Source organism: Apiospora marii, assembly GCF_038362585.1.
Source record: "Apiospora marii strain CBS 49790 chromosome Unknown utg000007l_segment0_segment0, whole genome shotgun sequence".
Classification (NCBI taxonomy): domain Eukaryota; kingdom Fungi; phylum Ascomycota; class Sordariomycetes; order Amphisphaeriales; family Apiosporaceae; genus Apiospora; species Apiospora marii.
The window spans coordinates 648005-665155 of record NW_027117379.1 but is presented as its reverse complement, the minus strand read 5'-3'; the positions used below and the strand labels follow the sequence as shown (position 1 = coordinate 665155).

Below are 17151 nucleotides of genomic sequence, written 5' to 3'. Positions count from 1 at the left end.
TACAAGCATGGGGCGGAGTTTGGAAAAATATATACAGGATCCTCCGGCCGGGACAGGCGAGCTGGCTGGCTGTGCAACAACCATCTCTTTATTATATGTTTTTATTATGCGCTCCCAAAAAAAATCTTGCATTTGTATGCAAGATATTCACTGTACAAAATATTGAGGCGTGCGGCGGCGGCGGCCCCCCTTATTCTGACCCAGGAAGAAGGCAAGGGAGGGTTTCTACTAGCAAGCAATTTCGTCCAGATACAAAAAAAATAGGATCTCTTGTAATTTCCAAATACGGACTGAACCGTGTTCAATTCGCTTTACGATCGGACTCCGGAAGTTGTGCATTTTCACACGATCTTCCTGTTCTAGACCGCCAGACCGCCCGCTGGTCAGTATTAGGTTGAGATTGGGGGATCGGAGTACCGAAGCGGTGGATGCACTAATGGATTTGCCTTGGGGTCTGGGTGCACTAAATCGACCATTCCTCCTCCGCCTCGGCGGTCGGTCATTCACAGGCGACCCCACGTGCGAAAGCTGCTACTTTATTTGTCCCCGGGGGCTACGGAAAATGATTCAGGTACGCGCGCGCCCATGAGAGAAGAGAGGTCCGGGATGTCTGCACAAGAAGTTCTGCCTGCCTGCCAAGAGGTGGAAACTTCAACTACCTGTCTTGTCTCTGACCGCTCGGTCGATTTTCCAGCCTCAGCCATCCATCCACACGTTCGCGGAAGAATAGCTCCAGGCGTGTAAGCAGGCTATCATCATGTAGGTGTCCAGGTGCTGCCAACGAAACCACCACCACCCCTGACCTCTCTACCCACGTATCGTCGATCGCGGGAAAAGAAAAGCAAGGGGGCCGGCAGGCAGTACGGAGTAAAGGAAACCAAGACGAGGCAGAAGAAAAGGAAGGTAAAAAGTCAAAGTCCCCTTCCAGCCCGTCCGTCCTCTCTGACCTGACCGTACCCCGCACGCGGGACCCCCAAATCCATCCCACTGTCCTTTTCTTATTACCCCCAAACATTCATCCGAAGCCACCGTGACATTGCGCCGTGCGTAGGCAGGCTATCTTCACGTCTATTACAAAAAGGCGGCTGTCCTGTTTGTGCCTCTTACCACACACATCATCTCATTCTTTGTCCTATCTCACGTAAGACGAGACAAACTGCCAGGAACCGTATTATTATTTGCTTTTGCTTGCAGCACGGGAGCTTACACCCCCACACGCACACAGAATACCGGCAAACATATTATTCGTTGATATATATACCTAGGGAGCCCAGCATCCCCGAAGCCCGAGGAAAGGCCCATCTATAAGAAGCGTCGAACGACGTAGTACCACCCACCCACCAAAGTCGTTATCGTAATACCACGGGGTGTTACACGACAAAGTAACTAAGTAGCAACCATGTCGCAACTCTGGTCCAAGCAGCCCGCGTCACCGTCTCACAACGGCGGCGGCGCCGCCGCCGGAGCGCCACCCACCACACCTCCCCTCGAGGCACCCCTCGACGCCGTGGCCTCGCCCACCACCGGCGGACGGCAGCGCAACCCGGGCCGCCGCTTCGCGCAGATCATCAAGCTGAAGCCCGAGTGCGTCGCCCAGTACAAGGAGTGCCACGCCGCCGTCTGGCCCGAGGTGGCGCGCCAGATCAAGGCTTGCAACATCCAGGACTGTGAGTACCATACCGTACCGTGGTGCTTTTCGGTCTTCTTCTTCTTCTCTCTTTTCTTCTTTCCCTCTCGTATCAGAATGACTGGCTAATACGAACAATGTGGCGCCCTCGTCCTATAGATAGCATCTGCCACGACCCGGAGACGGGCATCCTCTTCGCGAGCTTCAAGTACGTCGGGTACGACTATGCGGGCGATATGGAGCGGATGCGGGAGAACCCCAAGGTGCGCGAGTGGTGGGCAATGACGGACAGCTACCAACAGGTAAGAAACATCTCCATGTCATATATGGTATTCCTTCGTCTTCATCCTCTTTCCAAATCCGACAATCTCCAACGACGCAACGACCTGTATGTCTGACTTGGTGTCAAAATCCGTATAGAGCATGGTCCCAGGCGCAAAAAGCAGCGAGTCCGGGGAGCCGTCGTGGTGGAAGCCGGTCGAGGAGGTTTTCTACCAGGCGTAAGGACGGAATAGCGTCCGAAAGCAAAAACAAGCCAGGGCAGCATCAAATAGAGATATCCCGTAAACCAAAACAACATGGCATAGCGTAATGGAACAGAGATGTTCTTCAAGCAAACAAACAATCCGTATCGTGTCTCGTCTTTTTCTTTTCCGTTCTCGTCGCCGGTTCTCGCTGCAGTGATGTGATGTGTTGCGCACCCATCCATCGTATGTTTAGCTCTTCCAACTCCCAAACAACCCCCCAAGCAACCCCCCAGCACCCCCCGGCCCCCCTCCCCCCTCCCCCCATGCCGCCGGGCCTCGTTCCGGATCCACTCCTCGAGCCAAGCCCGGTCGCGCAGCCGCTTCCCGTCCACGACCCGCGTCTCCGTCTGCGCCTCGCCGGCGTCGAAGCTGAGCAGCGTCGGGATCGAGGTGATCATGTACGTGAGCCCCATATTCTCGGCCATGATGTCGGGCGCGTCCACCTCGACCTCGACGAGGCCCACGCCGCCCTCGGCCTCGCCCACGCGCGCCGACCCCACCAGCTCCTCCAGCAGCGGCTTCACCGTCCGGCACGTCCCGCACCACGACGTCGTCCACAGCGTCAGGAGCGGCGTGCGCGACGACGTGGAGAGCTGGAGGTAGGTTTGGAAAGCGGCGGGGTTGCGGACGCTGGGTTTTGTTAGTTTTCGGACTGTGGTGCTGCGCTCTTGCTTTTTCGCCCCGTCTCTCCTACACGAAGGAACAGGTGCAATATATGTAGGTAGGTAGGACTCACGTGTCGTAGATCTGGTTCCGGGCATTGTGCTGGCGCGAAGTCGAGAAGGCGGCGCGCTGTTGCTGTCGAATCGGCTTCGTCGCGAAACCCTTCGCAGCCGAAGTGATCGACGGGGTAGATCGCAGTGCAACACGCATGATGTCGAGCTCCGTCCCATAAATGTTTGACAGAACGACTAATTGATAACGCTGGGAGCGAAAGATCGTTGAGAGGTAGACCAATGGCTGGAGCGTGTTGTTGTAGGATTGGTTGAGGTTTGGCAAGCCGTACTTGAACAAGCTTTGAAATGACGTCGGAGTTACTGATCGGCAAGCGGGCTCTTGGCATTGTGGTCTGCCAGGGGTCAGCAATTCAGCGCCTGCCCCCTCCCTGTAAGTGCAACCTCAGCCGCCTACATATTAACCTACACTGGGACAAAGTTCAGGGGTACAGCACGATAGGTAGCTTATTGTTAAAGGGTATCAGATTGAGGTTGTCATTAGGTCGTCAACGCTAATCGTAGGGTGTGTCCCTTGTAGCAAAATCCCGCCCAACCAAAACGCCAGCAGTGATGTTCCAAAGCTATACTCATGAAGATGCTTGCTAAGTGTGAACCAATCTCGAATGTTCCAGTAAATGTGCATGCACCGGCACGGGGGCGGCATCATGTGGATGTCTCCTCTGCCATGCAGCATGCAGTGCCCATGTCCGTCCGCCCCAATGCGAAATCCCAAATGCAATGCTATACCACGACCCATCTAGAACTTCTCCATCATATTCTTGCGGACCGTCCACATGCGGGCCCGCTTGCCGTAAATGTACATGGGGATCGTGCTCAGAAGTGTGATAAGCTGAATGACACCGATCCAGATGAATACCGTCTTGGATCCGTCGTGGGTGAGCCACTCGGTGACGAACAGACTGAAGACAAGGCCGTGGAAGATGTTCTTGCTGAAGTTGAGCGTGACCAGGGCCTCGCCCGCATACTGGCGGTAGCTGTCCACACAGAAGGTGATGGACGTCGTCGACCCCAGACAGCACCCGAATGACACGACGCCGAAGAAGACGGTCGGGACGATCCACGGGTCGTTCTCGCCAGCAGACCAACCAAAGCCCATCAGTCCTATCACCGTGGTAATCGCGATCGGGATCGCCATGACGAGGCGGAACTCAGGCTCGTACAGGCCACCGTTGCGGCGGGCCATGGCCTTCACAATAACGTCGCTGACTCTACCAGCCACGGCCGTGCCCAAGACACCGCCGATGAAAGGCGACAAGTAGACCAGACCGGTGGCCAAGGCGCCAAACTTGTAGGTGCCTTCTCGATAGATAATCGCAACTGATTCCGAGATCACAATAAGCCATCCTATGGAACATGCGTAGACTACCGAGGACCAGAGCACAGCCGGATACGAGAAAAGAATCAGGGGGCGGACTGCTGCCTTCCACCATTTGTCGGGGTTGAGTCGTCCGTGGTAGATCTGGAGATGCTGCGCGAAAGTCTTGGGTGGCGATTTCCGCAGGGTATGTGTGTACAACTGGCCACCCGTAGTGGGCATGTTTGAGATGGACATCTTCTCACTCGCCGTGTCTGCACCAGCTGGTGTCGCAGAGCCGCTAGCGACACGAGATGCCAGTACGCTTTGCTGGCGCGATTGTAGCTGAGATCCTGTCTGGGAGGCAGAAGTAGTTGGCACCACCAGCCCATGTGCACCTTGATTTGCTGCATCCTCGTGGTGTTGATGTTGATCGTCTCCGAGTTCCGCTGCAAAACCCACATGTTGGGTGGGTTTGGGTCGTGGATGTGGTGACTCGGCCCCACCGACCGGCTCATGCCTCTTCTCGACAGCCTTCTCCGGGTCGTGGTCAATAGCACCAGGTGTCCTAACGCGGTACTCTTGTGACAGGCGCGGAACCTGGTGCCTGGACGATCGTCTGCTGAATAACGAAGGTCTCTTGTGTTGGCGATCTCTCGGAATCGGAGTTCGGTCCCAGAAAGTCTCGGGGACAAAGACATATAGCAGAAGACCGCAGAAGCCAACAACAATAGCAACGATCCTATGTGACAGATCATGGTTAGTGCCAGATACTCAGCAGCAGGCACGGGTTGTTCGTTAATGCTTACCAGAAGACCCAGCGCCATCCGAGGCTTTGAATGATGACAGCGCTGACCAACGGGATCAAATTCTTGCCTCCAAGGAGTAGCAAGGTATAAATTCCGATGCGATAGGCTCGTTCGTGCAAGAAGAAAATCTCCGCAATCGTGGCGGATGGCAAGCATTCTACCGGGCTCACAGCAATACCCTGGAAGATTCGGGCAATGAGAAGCGACGTAAAGTTGGGCGAAAGTGCACACCAGACTGCCGAGAGGATGAAGATGACGGCACTAAACAGGTATACTGGGCGTTTGCCGTACAAGATGGCCGTGGGGGAGAAGAATACGCTTCCGATACCCAGGCCCATCATGTACAGTCCAGTCGTTAGCGAGACCTTGGCAACTGGCACGTTGTAATCTTCACGAGATGTTAGCTTTGTCGATGTTTCCCGCGTGGTATGTCAGGTCAGACTTACCTTCGGCTACGTTGGTGAATCCTGCTGCTATCAGAGGAGTAATACCACCTCCCACCATGCAGTATAAGCCGAGAGACAACAGTGCAAGATCTCGCCGCCACGAGGCCCAGTTGAGGGGATCATTGTGCGAGTCGTCGGGCTGCGGCTCTAGAATGATCTGCCCATCCTTGGTCATCTTCTTGTCGTCCTCCGGAGGAGGCGGCGGCGGTGGTTCATAGGGAACACCAGTAGGCAGAGAAGAGTGGGAGGTCCTTGCGGGGGCGTTTCTCAGACCAAGAGGCTCATTGTGGCCTTTTGCAAGGAGCAATACAGAACCTGACGAGGTTGGTTAGAAAGCGTGCCAGCCAAAGGGAACATCTGGGTCATGAACTTACCAGGCACCTCGATGGTTTGCTTGTCATTCAGCATGCCCATATTCCATGTTGGATATCTGGAGCTCGATTTCGGCCCATCCGACTCGGCGGATTCCTCATCTCGCCCAGTTTTTTTGGAGAAAAGCCCATTCCACGGGCGCCGCTGGCCCGTGGGATTCTCCTCCGCCATGGTGTCTGCGAAGGTCGATTTCTGTTTCCGGAAAGATGGGGCCGAAACCGTACTTCCCGATTGGCTCGGCTGATGTGCGAAGCAAATCTAAGTTGCCAAGAAACTTAGTGGTAGGGAGAGGAAGGGATCTTCTAGGAGGCAACGTAGGAAGAGAGGTGAGGTGAAGCGACGTCGAGTTGTCCTAGGTAGAATGGCGGGCGATCGGAATATAATATATTGTGATCGTGTAGACTTGTAGGCCGTGACGGCATTAGGTAGTGTGCAGCGATCAGAGAAGTAGCCAGGGGTGATTTCCAAGGGACTTGTCGATAACGAGTCATGTGGCGAAGATCAACCCTGCGGGCTGGGGAAGGAGGTAGCTGGCTGACTGCCTCCCGACTCGAGTCAACCACGCGAACCTTCTCTAGCCGCAATGTCAATTGTCAACTGAAGTTGCCCATCAACCAGGGATGGTTTAAGGTTTGGTCAATGCAGGCGACAAGGCGAGAGCGTGTGCGTCGTAGATAAACTGGAACGACAGTTGCTTGACCCACTGCTGCAGGTATGATGCAAGTTGCGGGCGTGTGCGTGAGTATGCGGCGGTAAGGCCTGGAAGGATGCGACAGGGCAGGCCGATGCAGCCTTTTAATTGAAGAAGTTGCGGTCTTCAGATATCGGGGCGATCTCCCAAAGCCCTATCGACGCTATGCAAGACTAATGTCTCACGGCGGTTGTCTATGAAACGGCGGCTAGCTAGGTAGTTGGTCAGCAGAGTCGACAGAGTTGCTGATTCCCCTGGCGGACAAAGAGCGAGCATACTTACATCCGAATTATTGATGTCCGATCTGAGGTGGAGTCCAGGTATATGGCGTGGTGGTCCCGACTATCTTGAAAGCTTGAACGGTCCAGGCAGGCAGGCTATTTGGCTTGGGCCCCCCTGCGCCCAACGGCTTAAGATAGATTGATAGACCTGGAGATTCCGGAGAGCAGCCTAGCACGTGGGACAACACTTCACCGCAAGTTGACTCGACAGACACCAAGTGGGATAACGAGGAAGGGGGAAATTGGACGGGAATCAAGAAAGAGGTCGAGATAAATATGCTGCTGGAAACATGCTTCGCTTCGGACCAGTTGGTTCTCCGGCCGTTTCCTCCACTCTCTGCATATCTGCTATCGTTGATGAGTACGGCACTTACAAAGCGGCGGGACACCCGCAGAAGGCTCGGCGGCCAATCACTGGGGGGAGCGCTGGGAATGCGTGATCCCCATTCCCAGTAATAAACCCACCCGGGTTGCGGTCAGTATGGTCAGCAGGCCATTCTCACATGCGCCGTTGCTCTCCCTCTCTATCGCACCCTCACTAGACCCCGTATTCTCCATCATGTCAGCCGCTAGTGTAGGAGGAGGCGCATGAGCCCATGCCATGGGTTTTCTTTTTTGGCGGAAAACAGGGTGTGGGGGGTTAAGTAGTACCCCGTAGATCCAACAGATATAGAGAGGAGGGGTGCTGGGTACTACGTTGTGACTATTCCTGTCGTCTGGTTTATACAGGACGTTTAACTTGCATAGAGTGGCAGAGGTTAGAGGTTGACAGCCCACCACCACTACCCATGTCCTACAACGACGTGCATGTCCTCCATAACTCCGTATGACGGCATTTGAGATGCAACACGACCTCAAGTGCTCGTGCGATGCCGAGCGTCTTCTTCCGCTGCACGTAACCTTTTTCTCTAGGCATGTTGTTGGCATGCGTGCAGCTGCCTAATCTAAGTAGGTGTTACGCATATCTTGGATTTACCTACGATGTGCAAGATGATCAATGGACGACCCAACGTGCGGCATGTATTCGGTCTTGTTAGCCAGCGATCGACCATCTCTCCAGAAGAGCCCTTTCCAAGGGTCCAAACTCCAAACAAACATGGTCACAATGCACTATGACGCCGAGCCAAGGCCATATCCACCCGAGTCTGTCTGCCTTACTTGACAGAGCTGGAGGCTGAATACCTAGTAACCGAGCAATCGCATTCCTCAGATGTCTGGTTTGTTGACTGGCCGAAACCGCTGATTCGCTCTGCCTGCCTGGTCGGACATGTCTGACAGTACTTGGCGCATCTGGGGTTCTACCACCTGGGCCAGAAAGTCTATTCCAATTCCTACCGTGAACTGGGTAATACTAGCCCGGGAATAGTATGCATCACGACACTTGCATGTTCGTCGGGCTGGGCTTTTAGGACCCAAGCCAAGAATAACATCCAGTTCGAACTCTGGCAGAACCCATTCCCCTTCATCCGCACTTGGGCCCAGCTCGTCGTTCGATTTAGTTTAATTTATGTTTATTTTGGCGCCTATCTCGTCTGCTCTCCTTGGTAGTTTCCTTGATCGCATCATCCCGCAGCGATTCAGCCCCCCCGCAACACACAGAGGAACTCTCTTTTTTTCTGTGGCACCCCGCGCTTGGAGCCGACAGTGGGGCGTATCACGCATTTCGTCCTTAGGGCTCTAGGTTAAGCTGAGAGCTGTGCAATATCTGCATACATTGCTTGGCTGCCCAAGCTGGTTTTAGATATCCCCATAGCAATCAACCTCTACCGGATACCTGTTGAAGAAAGAAAAAGAAGCTGCTGGGCGATCCCCTCCAGCCCCCGCGAGAGATATCACACCAACAGGCATCATTCGCACATCCTCGAGTCAAGTCCAACCTGACCGCCGTGTCAGCCAAGAAAGCCGGCCATTTTTTGAGAAAATTCTAAGGCCAAGCAGGAGCCAGCAAGCATGGCATCTCGAACGCCACCATTATTGGAGCCTTATCTCGGCCTTCCTGCGGAGGCATCCCTAATTGTCCTCACCGGTGTTCTGGGCGCCAGCACCAACTGGCTTGTTCAGCGCTACCTGTGCGGCTTTCTCGCCACTGACTCCGCTGCTGACCGCAACACGCAACGGGCCGCCGTCGGTGAACAAGGAGACGGCTCCTCCCCCGGCGACGGCGAGTCCGTCAGTGTTGTGCTGGTGAGCTTCCTTAGGGACTATGCATTCTGGAAGGAAGGCGCTGGCAGAATCGGAGTGGATCTAGATGCCTCCTCCAAAAAGGGCAAGTTCGTCTTTGTCGATGGACTGAGTAGACTGTTTTCAGGAGGAGCAACGGCGCATGGCGCGTCTCCCGCTGATGCTGGCGGCAAAGTCTTGTCGAGTTCGACGTTGCACGAGCTGCGCAAGCAATTGACAGAGGCTGTCACGCAATTACGGCAACAAAGCCAGAGCTCCAAGATTGTATTGATACTGGATAGTCCCGATCTACTACTTGCAGCGGCGGGCAAGGCTATGACCGGGGCGGCACTGCAGGATTTATTACTCGACATCAGAGAGGTAAGTGTATGCGAATTGATGGTATGTAGTAGGACTAGTATTGATAGAACTATTATAATAGGAAGTTCATTCGTCCATCGTGACACTTGCAGCCGACGAGCCTCTGCTTTCGGGCCAGACCACCACCTTGGAAAAGGAGCATGCTGCCTTCTCCATTTCATTCGCCCATGCGGCTGACATGATAATCAGCCTGAGGATGCTTGATACGGGAACGGCAAAGGATGTGAGCGGAGTGCTCAGGGTGACACAAAGAGGCGCGAGCGCAAATGCAGGAGAAGATCGAGAGTTGCTGTATTTTGTTGCTGGCGACGGAGGCGTTCGCGTGTTCGAACGTGGACAATAGACAGCTCAAGACATGAATTATTCGGTCAAAGTCAGCAGCTTTTTAGAACTCCAGTAGAATACCTCTTGACGCCGTGACACTAAAGCAGATAGACATTGTCATCACATCTTGAAGACCGATTTGGGCATTGTCCGTCCCATCCACACCACCGAACCAGATAGCGTGTTTCATGGAAACATCTTGACGGTCGTAGATTCTTTCGTATTGCCGTGACACTTCATTAAATGCCTCGAAAAATGCAATTTTTGGTCGGAATTGCTAGCGTAACATGCCCTCCTTCTTGGTCAGGCAAAGACCTTCGTGGGTCCCGTGAATTCAGTCCCAATGATGCAATCCTTATCACGCCAAACCGCCTTTCGTAGTACCATGATGCAAACCCTCAGAAGTTACCAATGCCGTCCATCTATGCCTTCAGGGCCGGGCCCCGGGCGTTCTTTTGCATGCCGGACTGGAAGCCGTTCTTGAAGCGGCGGGAAACGCCGGAGAGGTACTGCATGCGGCCGGTGCCGACGGTCTTTCTGCGCTTGGCCTTCTCGCCCCAGTTGTCTGTATCGCCATGGTGTCAGTAAAACGTCCGTCGCGTGACAGCACCAAAACCCCCCAGCCCATTCGTTCTCCTAGCGAGCTGAGGTGTCCAGAGCCGTTGGAACAGAACAATCAACGTACACTTGCGGGTCTTAGCAGCAGGGTAACCGCACGAAGCACAGGTGTGCTTCTGGATGTGGAGCGATCGACGTCCTGTAGATGAGAGTCCTCATGTCAGTCCAACTGACATTCCTTTCCCGGCGTAATCGAGTTCCCATTCACTAACCGCATCGTCGGCACAGAGTGTGCGTCTTGTTGTGGCGCTTGCCGAAGCTGGAAGTTCCCTTAGCTGTTCATCGAAGTCAGTAAGTCTGGTCGCACTCGTTTCCAATCGGTTGTTTCGTTCGGTGGGCGTGGGCTACTAACTCATTTTGAGACTGGGAAATCAGAGAAAAAAGGTCAGCAAGCGAGGTTCCCTCGAATTGAGAATTCGGATAATGTCGGTATCGATGATGTACATACCTTCTTGCTAGATGTTACCCAACGAGATCTTGACGAGGTGGTGGGATGCTGGGGGGTTAGTAAATTGTTCTGGCGTCTGGCGTCTGGCTCAAAGTCCGAAAGTTTTTGGCATAGGTCTGTCAATTTTGTTGGAGTTGGAGTAGCGTGCGCGTGTTGTGTGGGATCAGGTGACTGCCCCAATCCAGTTTTTTTGCTTAGCTGAATTCGGCAAAGTGCGACTGACCCAGAAAAGGTCAGCCTGGCAGGTGGCCGCCAATTGGCGCTAGAAAAGGCCCCTTCCCCAGCTGTCTATTCAACTAAAAGTGATTATGCGTCTATTAAGCATACTACGTAGATTAGATAGCAGAGCTGCCCCGCTCCATCTTAAGTCATTGTCGGTTGGATAAGAGGAGATCATCATCGACCCTTCCGACCTTCCGAGGTCGGGTAACCTAGCAAGTAGACTTGACCTCATGTCAGAGCAGGAGCCCATGAACGGCGTGGTTTGTTGTGGGATTCAATAGAAATTCTGTGAGTGTTCTGTTTGATATATTCGCTATAATGAGCATGATCTGCTACCGAGTATCCCGTACTTGGGTGTAATCGGTTGTGATCACTGTGACTACAAGGTAAGGTACACATATTCACACTGCCCCTCCATGAATTCCAGGGGTGACTGGGGGGTGTCAGCGCCGCTGCACGCCCATGCAGCGCGTGCCTCAGTGCCATGTGACGACAGCAGCTCAACTACCTGCCTTGGGAACTTCGATTCCATCATGAATCAGCCTGCCTAAGTCGCAAGTAACAAAGACCCCCATTCTGCATCGTATATTATCATTGTAATCACCCTCAACATCTCTCATTCCTGCACTTGCTACCTCTTTTGAACAGCAAACATCCAGACTTCCCCTGCACTTCATTGTAGTGCAAGCATCCTCCTGCGCAACAATAACACCAGCGTTACTAGGCACCACTTACACCTACCCCTCCAACCATTCTTTCTTTGTTGTGCACTGAAAGACATCTCCCTTGAAGATCCGACGACTCGAGACGACGACTCGACTTGACTCGGCAGATACACGCACATAAACCGCCACCACATTTCGCCGCCACGATGAATCTGTTATACTCGACGGTCAACACCATCCGGGACAAATACACGCCCGTGTCGCACAAGTCGACGTTTCGCAAGACGGGACAGATCACGCCCGAGGAGTTCGTAGCCGCTGGCGACTATCTGGTCTTCAAGTTCCCGACATGGCAGTGGGCCGCCGCCGAGTCCGACGCCCAGCGTGCCACCCACTTGCCCGCCGACAAGCAATACCTCGTCACGCGCAACGTCCCTTGCCATCGACGGCTCGACGATAACTTCGCCGGGGATGCAGGCCATGAGGAAGCCGTTGTTGGCGACGGTGACGACTTCAAGTCCAAAGGCCAGGGAGACGACGATGATGGCTGGCTGCGCACCGGCGGCCTCAGCAGCTCGCAGCCACTGAAGGCCAAGGAGGTCCGGACGGTGGATGAGGCTGGAAACGTGGGCGATATCGAAGACGATGACGAGATCCCCGATATGGAGGACGAAGACGACGACGAGGCTATCATCCGTGACGCTGATGCCCACAAAAGAAAGGGGTAAGTTACGCCGATTGCAAGAGTCCATAAGCCAGGTATGCGAGGTCTGATACTAACATCGCCGGCTGCTAGTGCCCGCCGGACATACAATCTCTACATCATGTACTCGCCATATTACCGCACACCTCGCCTGTACTTGTCGGGCTACTCCGACGGACAGCCGCTCGCACCTCAACTCATGATGGAAGATATCGTTGGTGACTACAAGGACAAGACCGTGACCCTCGAGGATTTCCCGTTCTTTGCCAGCACCGTGAAGATGGCCAGCGTTCACCCTTGCAAGCATGCGTCCGTGATGAAGACCCTACTGGATCGTGCCGACGCCGCCCTCAAGATCCGTCGCGACAAGATGAAGGCTGGCAAGAGCGTTGGCAACGATCCTGGTATGGAGGGCTTGGTGGATGAGATTAACAAGCTTGACGTCAAGAGCGCCGAAGCAGCTGCCGAGTCCAGCAACGACGACTGGGAGGAAGTGGAGGCCGAGGACCCCGAAGTCGCCATTCGGGTGGACCAGTACCTTGTAGTCTTCTTGAAGGTGAGTGTTCCTGCGCCCCTATCTCAAGTTTCTGGCCAGTATGCTAACGAATCGAATCCAGTTCATGGCTAGTGTCACTCCTGGCATAGAACATGACTTTACGATGGGCGTATAAGTTGACAATGTTGACCAACGTCCACTAACCCTGCTATGTACCACGATTGGTTGCACGCCAGCGCGCAACATACTTTGATGGCATGGCTGTTGTTTTCTGAAATTAATCAGGCGTTATGGTGTTTGGATGCTCGAGGACCGAGTCAACTTAGGGATAGAGCAGTCTGATCGATTGGTTAATTGGTTAGAACGGAATACAGTCTGTCGGCTGTGTTTGGTACATACACTATTTCGTAGTGATGATGATCCTATTTCATCAACTGCAGATGTCTTCGGTCTGCAAATCGCCCGCGTTGCCATGCACATGCGTGCTTGAGACCAAGGGTATGCGATATATTCATCAGCTACTTTGTAGTCGCATCGTCAAGTCAAGTATGGCTAAGTACTTAGCTAGTAATCTGAAGCCACATTGACACCACTTGAAGGTGCACTTTTAATTGTTCACATTGGCATGATGGTAATCTTGTAGACTTTGTATTCAATTATCTTCGTCTTGCACAGGTATCCAAGTATGACTGATGTCAACTCCTGCTCACATTTACAACTGACAACGTACCGCTATGTACATTCCCTGCGGTCAAATCTTTTTTACATTTCCAAAAATGAACAATCCCCATTTTGAAAAACAAATCAGTACTAAATTGCATCACGCTCTCAAGTCGTCTTCTCCTCGGTCGACTTCCCCGTCACCCTGGACGCCCCCTTGCCCGACGCGCTGCCGCCGTCGTCGGCCAGCGCCAGCTTCTCGCCGTTGGCGTCGTTCTGCGAGCCGGCGTTGGAGGCGGACTCGTGGACGGGCACGTCGTCCTCGCGCCAGAAGTCCTTCTTGCCCGAGGCGAGGCGGCGGGTCCAGAGGGGGAAGATGCCTCCCGGGATGCGCCAGGTCCAGGGGTCCTTGAGGTGCTTGTCGTGGGGGACGAGGCGGCCGCCCGAGGCCTTCTCGACGAGCCAGACGACCGTGTTGATGAGGATGTAGGAGCAGACGCCGCCGATGAGGCCGTTGGCGATGGAGTAGGTGAAGGGCATGAGGGCGATGGTGATGAAGGCCGGGATGGCGTCGCCCATGTACCGCCAGTTGATCTCGGTCACGGACTTGACCATCATGGACCCCACGAGCACCAGCACGCAGCCCGTGGCCCACGGCGGGATCGAGGCGAAGATGGGCGCGAAGAAGACGGAGACGAAGAAGCAGAGGCCCGTCGTCATCGAGGTCAGGCCCGTCTTGCCGCCGTCGCTGATGCCGGCGCCCGACTCGACAAAGGCCGTCACGGGCGGCGTGCCCAGCAGCGCGCCGATGGAGATGCCGATGGCGTCGACCATGTAGGCCATCGAGGAGCCCTCGAAGTCCTGCGTGACGGGGTCGATGAGGTCGGCGAAGTGCGCCATCGAGTACAGCGTGCCGGTGCAGTCGAGGATGTCGACGTAGAGGAAGGTGATGAGGGCGAGGCCGAACTGGCCGCCGTACTGCGCGATGTTCCACTCCTGCACCACGAGCGTGTGCTTGATCTGGTGGAAGTCGACGACCTTCTTGAAGAAGTTGAAGGCGTCGTCGCCGACGGGCGTGTAGGGGAAGTAGGTGATGTCGGTGGTGCGGGGCCAGCTAATAATCGAAACGAGCGCGATGCCGGCGATGATGGCGCCCTTGACGCGGTACATCATGAGCAGGACGGTCAGGATGCCGCCGCAGAAAATGCCGATCCACAGGGTCGGGTTGCGCATCTTGTTGGAGTCCGGGCACATGCCCGGGTCGGCGCCGCCAGTGCCCTTGAGGCCCGGCAGGCAGCCCGCCAGCTCCAGGGGCGTCGACTGCCCGCCCACGATCAGGCCGATGCCCTCGCTGTACGTCAGGCCGATGATGGTCAGGAACAGGCCGATGCCGACGCCCGTCGCCAGCTTAATGGATCGCGGGATGGCGCGCGCGAGCCACTGGCGCATGCCGAAGAGCGCCAGGGCGAAGAAGATCCAGCCCTCGACGAAGATGGCCGTGACGGCGACCTGGTAGGGCACCGTGCCGGTGCCGTGGTAACCGACGACGGTGTAGGCGAAGTAGGCGTTCAACCCCATACCGGGAGCGAGAGAAACCGGGCTGTTATATCGTGTTAGTCCTTCCATGCTACTACACATACACTTGTAAGGACCACTGCCTGGCCCGCCTCGAAACACTTACAGATTGGCGAAGAAACCCATGCAGAAAGAACTCAGCGCCGCAATGGCTGCCGTGGCCGTCACCATATCGCGCTTGACCTCGGCGGCGCAGAGCGCGTACTCCTCGTTCTTGGCACAGATGGGGTCATCGGCTCCGCCGTTGCACACGCAGGTACCGCCGGTATCAGAGATGATGGAGGCGTTGACGGCGATAATGTACGCCATGGCAAAGAAGGCGACGATGCCGGCTCGGATCTCGGTCGTGAAGAGGGATCCCTTCCGTGACTTGGCCTATAATGCAAATAGTCAGGATCCATTGAGCGTATCCGTCCTTGTCTCGTATTACACACTGCGCGCAGAGGGTCGCCGCCATATCTCATCCATGGTATATACATTCAGGAGAGCACCAATGGGTAGGCATGATGGCAAATCACTCTGTGACAGTGGCAGTAGATAAATGAGATGAACGTACATGGCCTGAGCCTTCCAGTCGGAACCAGCGACCGATCGGGCCGGCCGCCACTTTGGTGTTGAGGTTCTCGAGCCAACCCATCGTGTCGACTGCGGCGTTTATAGGACGTCTTCTAAATTGCGCTTGGGCGGCTGCTATTCGTCGGCTGCAGTATTCGTATAGTCCAAGTTGCGACTATACGCTCGTACGCGGCGAGACACGGCCAAACAGAGTCCAAAAAAGAAAGTCCAGAAACGCGACTAAGCCAGAGCAAGGTCTAGCTCTTATAAGAGAGAGAGAAGGGAGTCAGACAAACAGACAATGGTCACAGTCGACCAAGCGAGGGGTTTGTCACGGCCTTCGCAGCGGGAGAAGGGATGTCCTACAAAATCATCGACCCATCTACATATTTTTCCAGAGCTACGGGAGGCGGGAAACTCAAATATTTAAAGGCATACACACATGTGAGAGCGAGATAGGATAGCTCATAGAAAAAAAGGTAGGTAGCTCCATGGGTACCCGCCCAGAAGCAAGGCCGGGTTCAGGGTCCAGGCCGAGGCCAAGGCCGTCGAAGGTGCCTATCGCATACTTGCTCTATGGGAGTGGTACATGGGGAGAGATGGGCTAGGTCAGAGGCAGGATCCGTATAAAAGAGGAGGCCATTTGCTTGGGCGGCCATTAGCAGCAGTCAGCATGGTTCCGGGGGCAAAAAAAGCAGAATGGCTGAATGGGAAAGGGCAGGAGATGGAGGGAACAAGCCGTTGTATGCGTTGCGTTACCGCCAAGATAGACCGGGGTCCGGTTACAACTAATCGAATGAGATAATGCCCGTTGACGGGCTGTCGTCCATGGGAGGGTGAGAATTCTTATCTTTTGGTGGCTTGGCGATGGGGGCCAATCCGGGTCTAGTTTCCGGGAGGCTGAGACGGTGCTGGATGTCTCTGTTATTAGTGAGGGAAAAGGGCTGCTCAGAGGACTCTTTTCTTCATCGGTGCGTTTCTTGTCAACACTCCTGATCCAGAAAAGGCAACAGCAGAAGGACGGCTGAAGACATTATTGACGTTGTGCCACCATAAGCCATCATCTCTCTACCTCATACACACGTGCAGCGGCTAACATGCGTCTTGGCAAATCCCAGATTGTGGATTGTGGGGTTGTCGTAGTTTCGCAGTCATAGGGCTTTCCCACTTGGAGGCTCTGGGCATAGGCTTTTAGTTACCCAATTGTTACCAACTCATGAGCACGTCATGCGAGGGATAGGTGAATTTTCTTCAATAGCTGGGTCACGATCCAGTCTTGTTTCTATACCGTGCTGGTTTCATAGCTATTAGCAGCTGACCGTTAGGTATTCCTGCCTATCGTCTCCGATACCGTCTCGCCCTTCTCGGCCCGCCAAAACTCCAGACGACCAGATAGCTGGAGATTTAGCGAGGAGGAGGGGAGATTGCGGGCCACGCTCACTGGCTGCAACTGATACAGCGGTTCCTCCCCACTTTCCCAGTCGTCCCGATCTACTGGGACCCAAAAGGGTCTCAGCTCGGGCAACAAGGCAAGTCCCAACAACTCGCGCGCACGTAATA

At 54.6% G+C, this 17151-nt stretch overlaps 7 protein-coding genes across 7 annotated transcripts; 3 read left to right on the top strand and 4 right to left on the bottom strand.

Moving 5' to 3' along the window:
• Positions 1–1399: 1399 nt before the first annotated feature.
• PG985_010618 (uncharacterized protein) lies at positions 1400–2131 on the top strand (the record flags this gene model as incomplete). Its single annotated transcript, XM_066830386.1, has 3 exons — positions 1400–1667; positions 1787–1929; positions 2048–2131. The coding sequence occupies 3 exons, from the start codon at positions 1400–1402 to the stop codon at positions 2129–2131; spliced, it is 495 nt and encodes a 164-aa protein (XP_066681068.1).
• A 105-nt stretch (positions 2132–2236) lies between these two features.
• PG985_010617 (uncharacterized protein) lies at positions 2237–3027 on the bottom strand (the record flags this gene model as incomplete). Its single annotated transcript, XM_066830385.1, has 3 exons — positions 2237–2302; positions 2391–2784; positions 2891–3027. The coding sequence occupies 3 exons, from the start codon at positions 3025–3027 to the stop codon at positions 2237–2239; spliced, it is 597 nt and encodes a 198-aa protein (XP_066681067.1).
• Positions 3028–3627: 600 nt separating this feature from the next.
• On the bottom strand, positions 3628–5983 carry PG985_010616 (uncharacterized protein; the record flags this gene model as incomplete). Its single annotated transcript, XM_066830384.1, has 4 exons — positions 3628–4927; positions 4995–5382; positions 5441–5755; positions 5815–5983. The coding sequence occupies 4 exons, from the start codon at positions 5981–5983 to the stop codon at positions 3628–3630; spliced, it is 2172 nt and encodes a 723-aa protein (XP_066681066.1).
• A 2751-nt stretch (positions 5984–8734) lies between these two features.
• PG985_010615 (uncharacterized protein) lies at positions 8735–9668 on the top strand (the record flags this gene model as incomplete). Its single annotated transcript, XM_066830383.1, has 2 exons — positions 8735–9325; positions 9387–9668. 2 exons carry the CDS (start codon positions 8735–8737, stop codon positions 9666–9668), a joined length of 873 nt encoding a protein of 290 aa, XP_066681065.1.
• Positions 9669–10071: 403 nt separating this feature from the next.
• On the bottom strand, positions 10072–10623 carry PG985_010614 (60S ribosomal protein eL37; the record flags this gene model as incomplete). The annotated part of the gene is made up of 4 exons (XM_066830382.1): positions 10072–10214; positions 10335–10406; positions 10480–10542; positions 10620–10623. 4 exons carry the CDS (start codon positions 10621–10623, stop codon positions 10072–10074), a joined length of 282 nt encoding a protein of 93 aa, XP_066681064.1.
• Positions 10624–11808: 1185 nt separating this feature from the next.
• Positions 11809–12976, top strand: PG985_010613 (uncharacterized protein; the record flags this gene model as incomplete). The annotated part of the gene is made up of 3 exons (XM_066830381.1): positions 11809–12326; positions 12399–12861; positions 12923–12976. 3 exons carry the CDS (start codon positions 11809–11811, stop codon positions 12974–12976), a joined length of 1035 nt encoding a protein of 344 aa, XP_066681063.1.
• Positions 12977–13629: 653 nt separating this feature from the next.
• PG985_010612 (purine transporter) lies at positions 13630–15673 on the bottom strand (the record flags this gene model as incomplete). Its single annotated transcript, XM_066830380.1, has 3 exons — positions 13630–15061; positions 15143–15411; positions 15593–15673. 3 exons carry the CDS (start codon positions 15671–15673, stop codon positions 13630–13632), a joined length of 1782 nt encoding a protein of 593 aa, XP_066681062.1.
• Positions 15674–17151: the final 1478 nt, after the last annotated feature.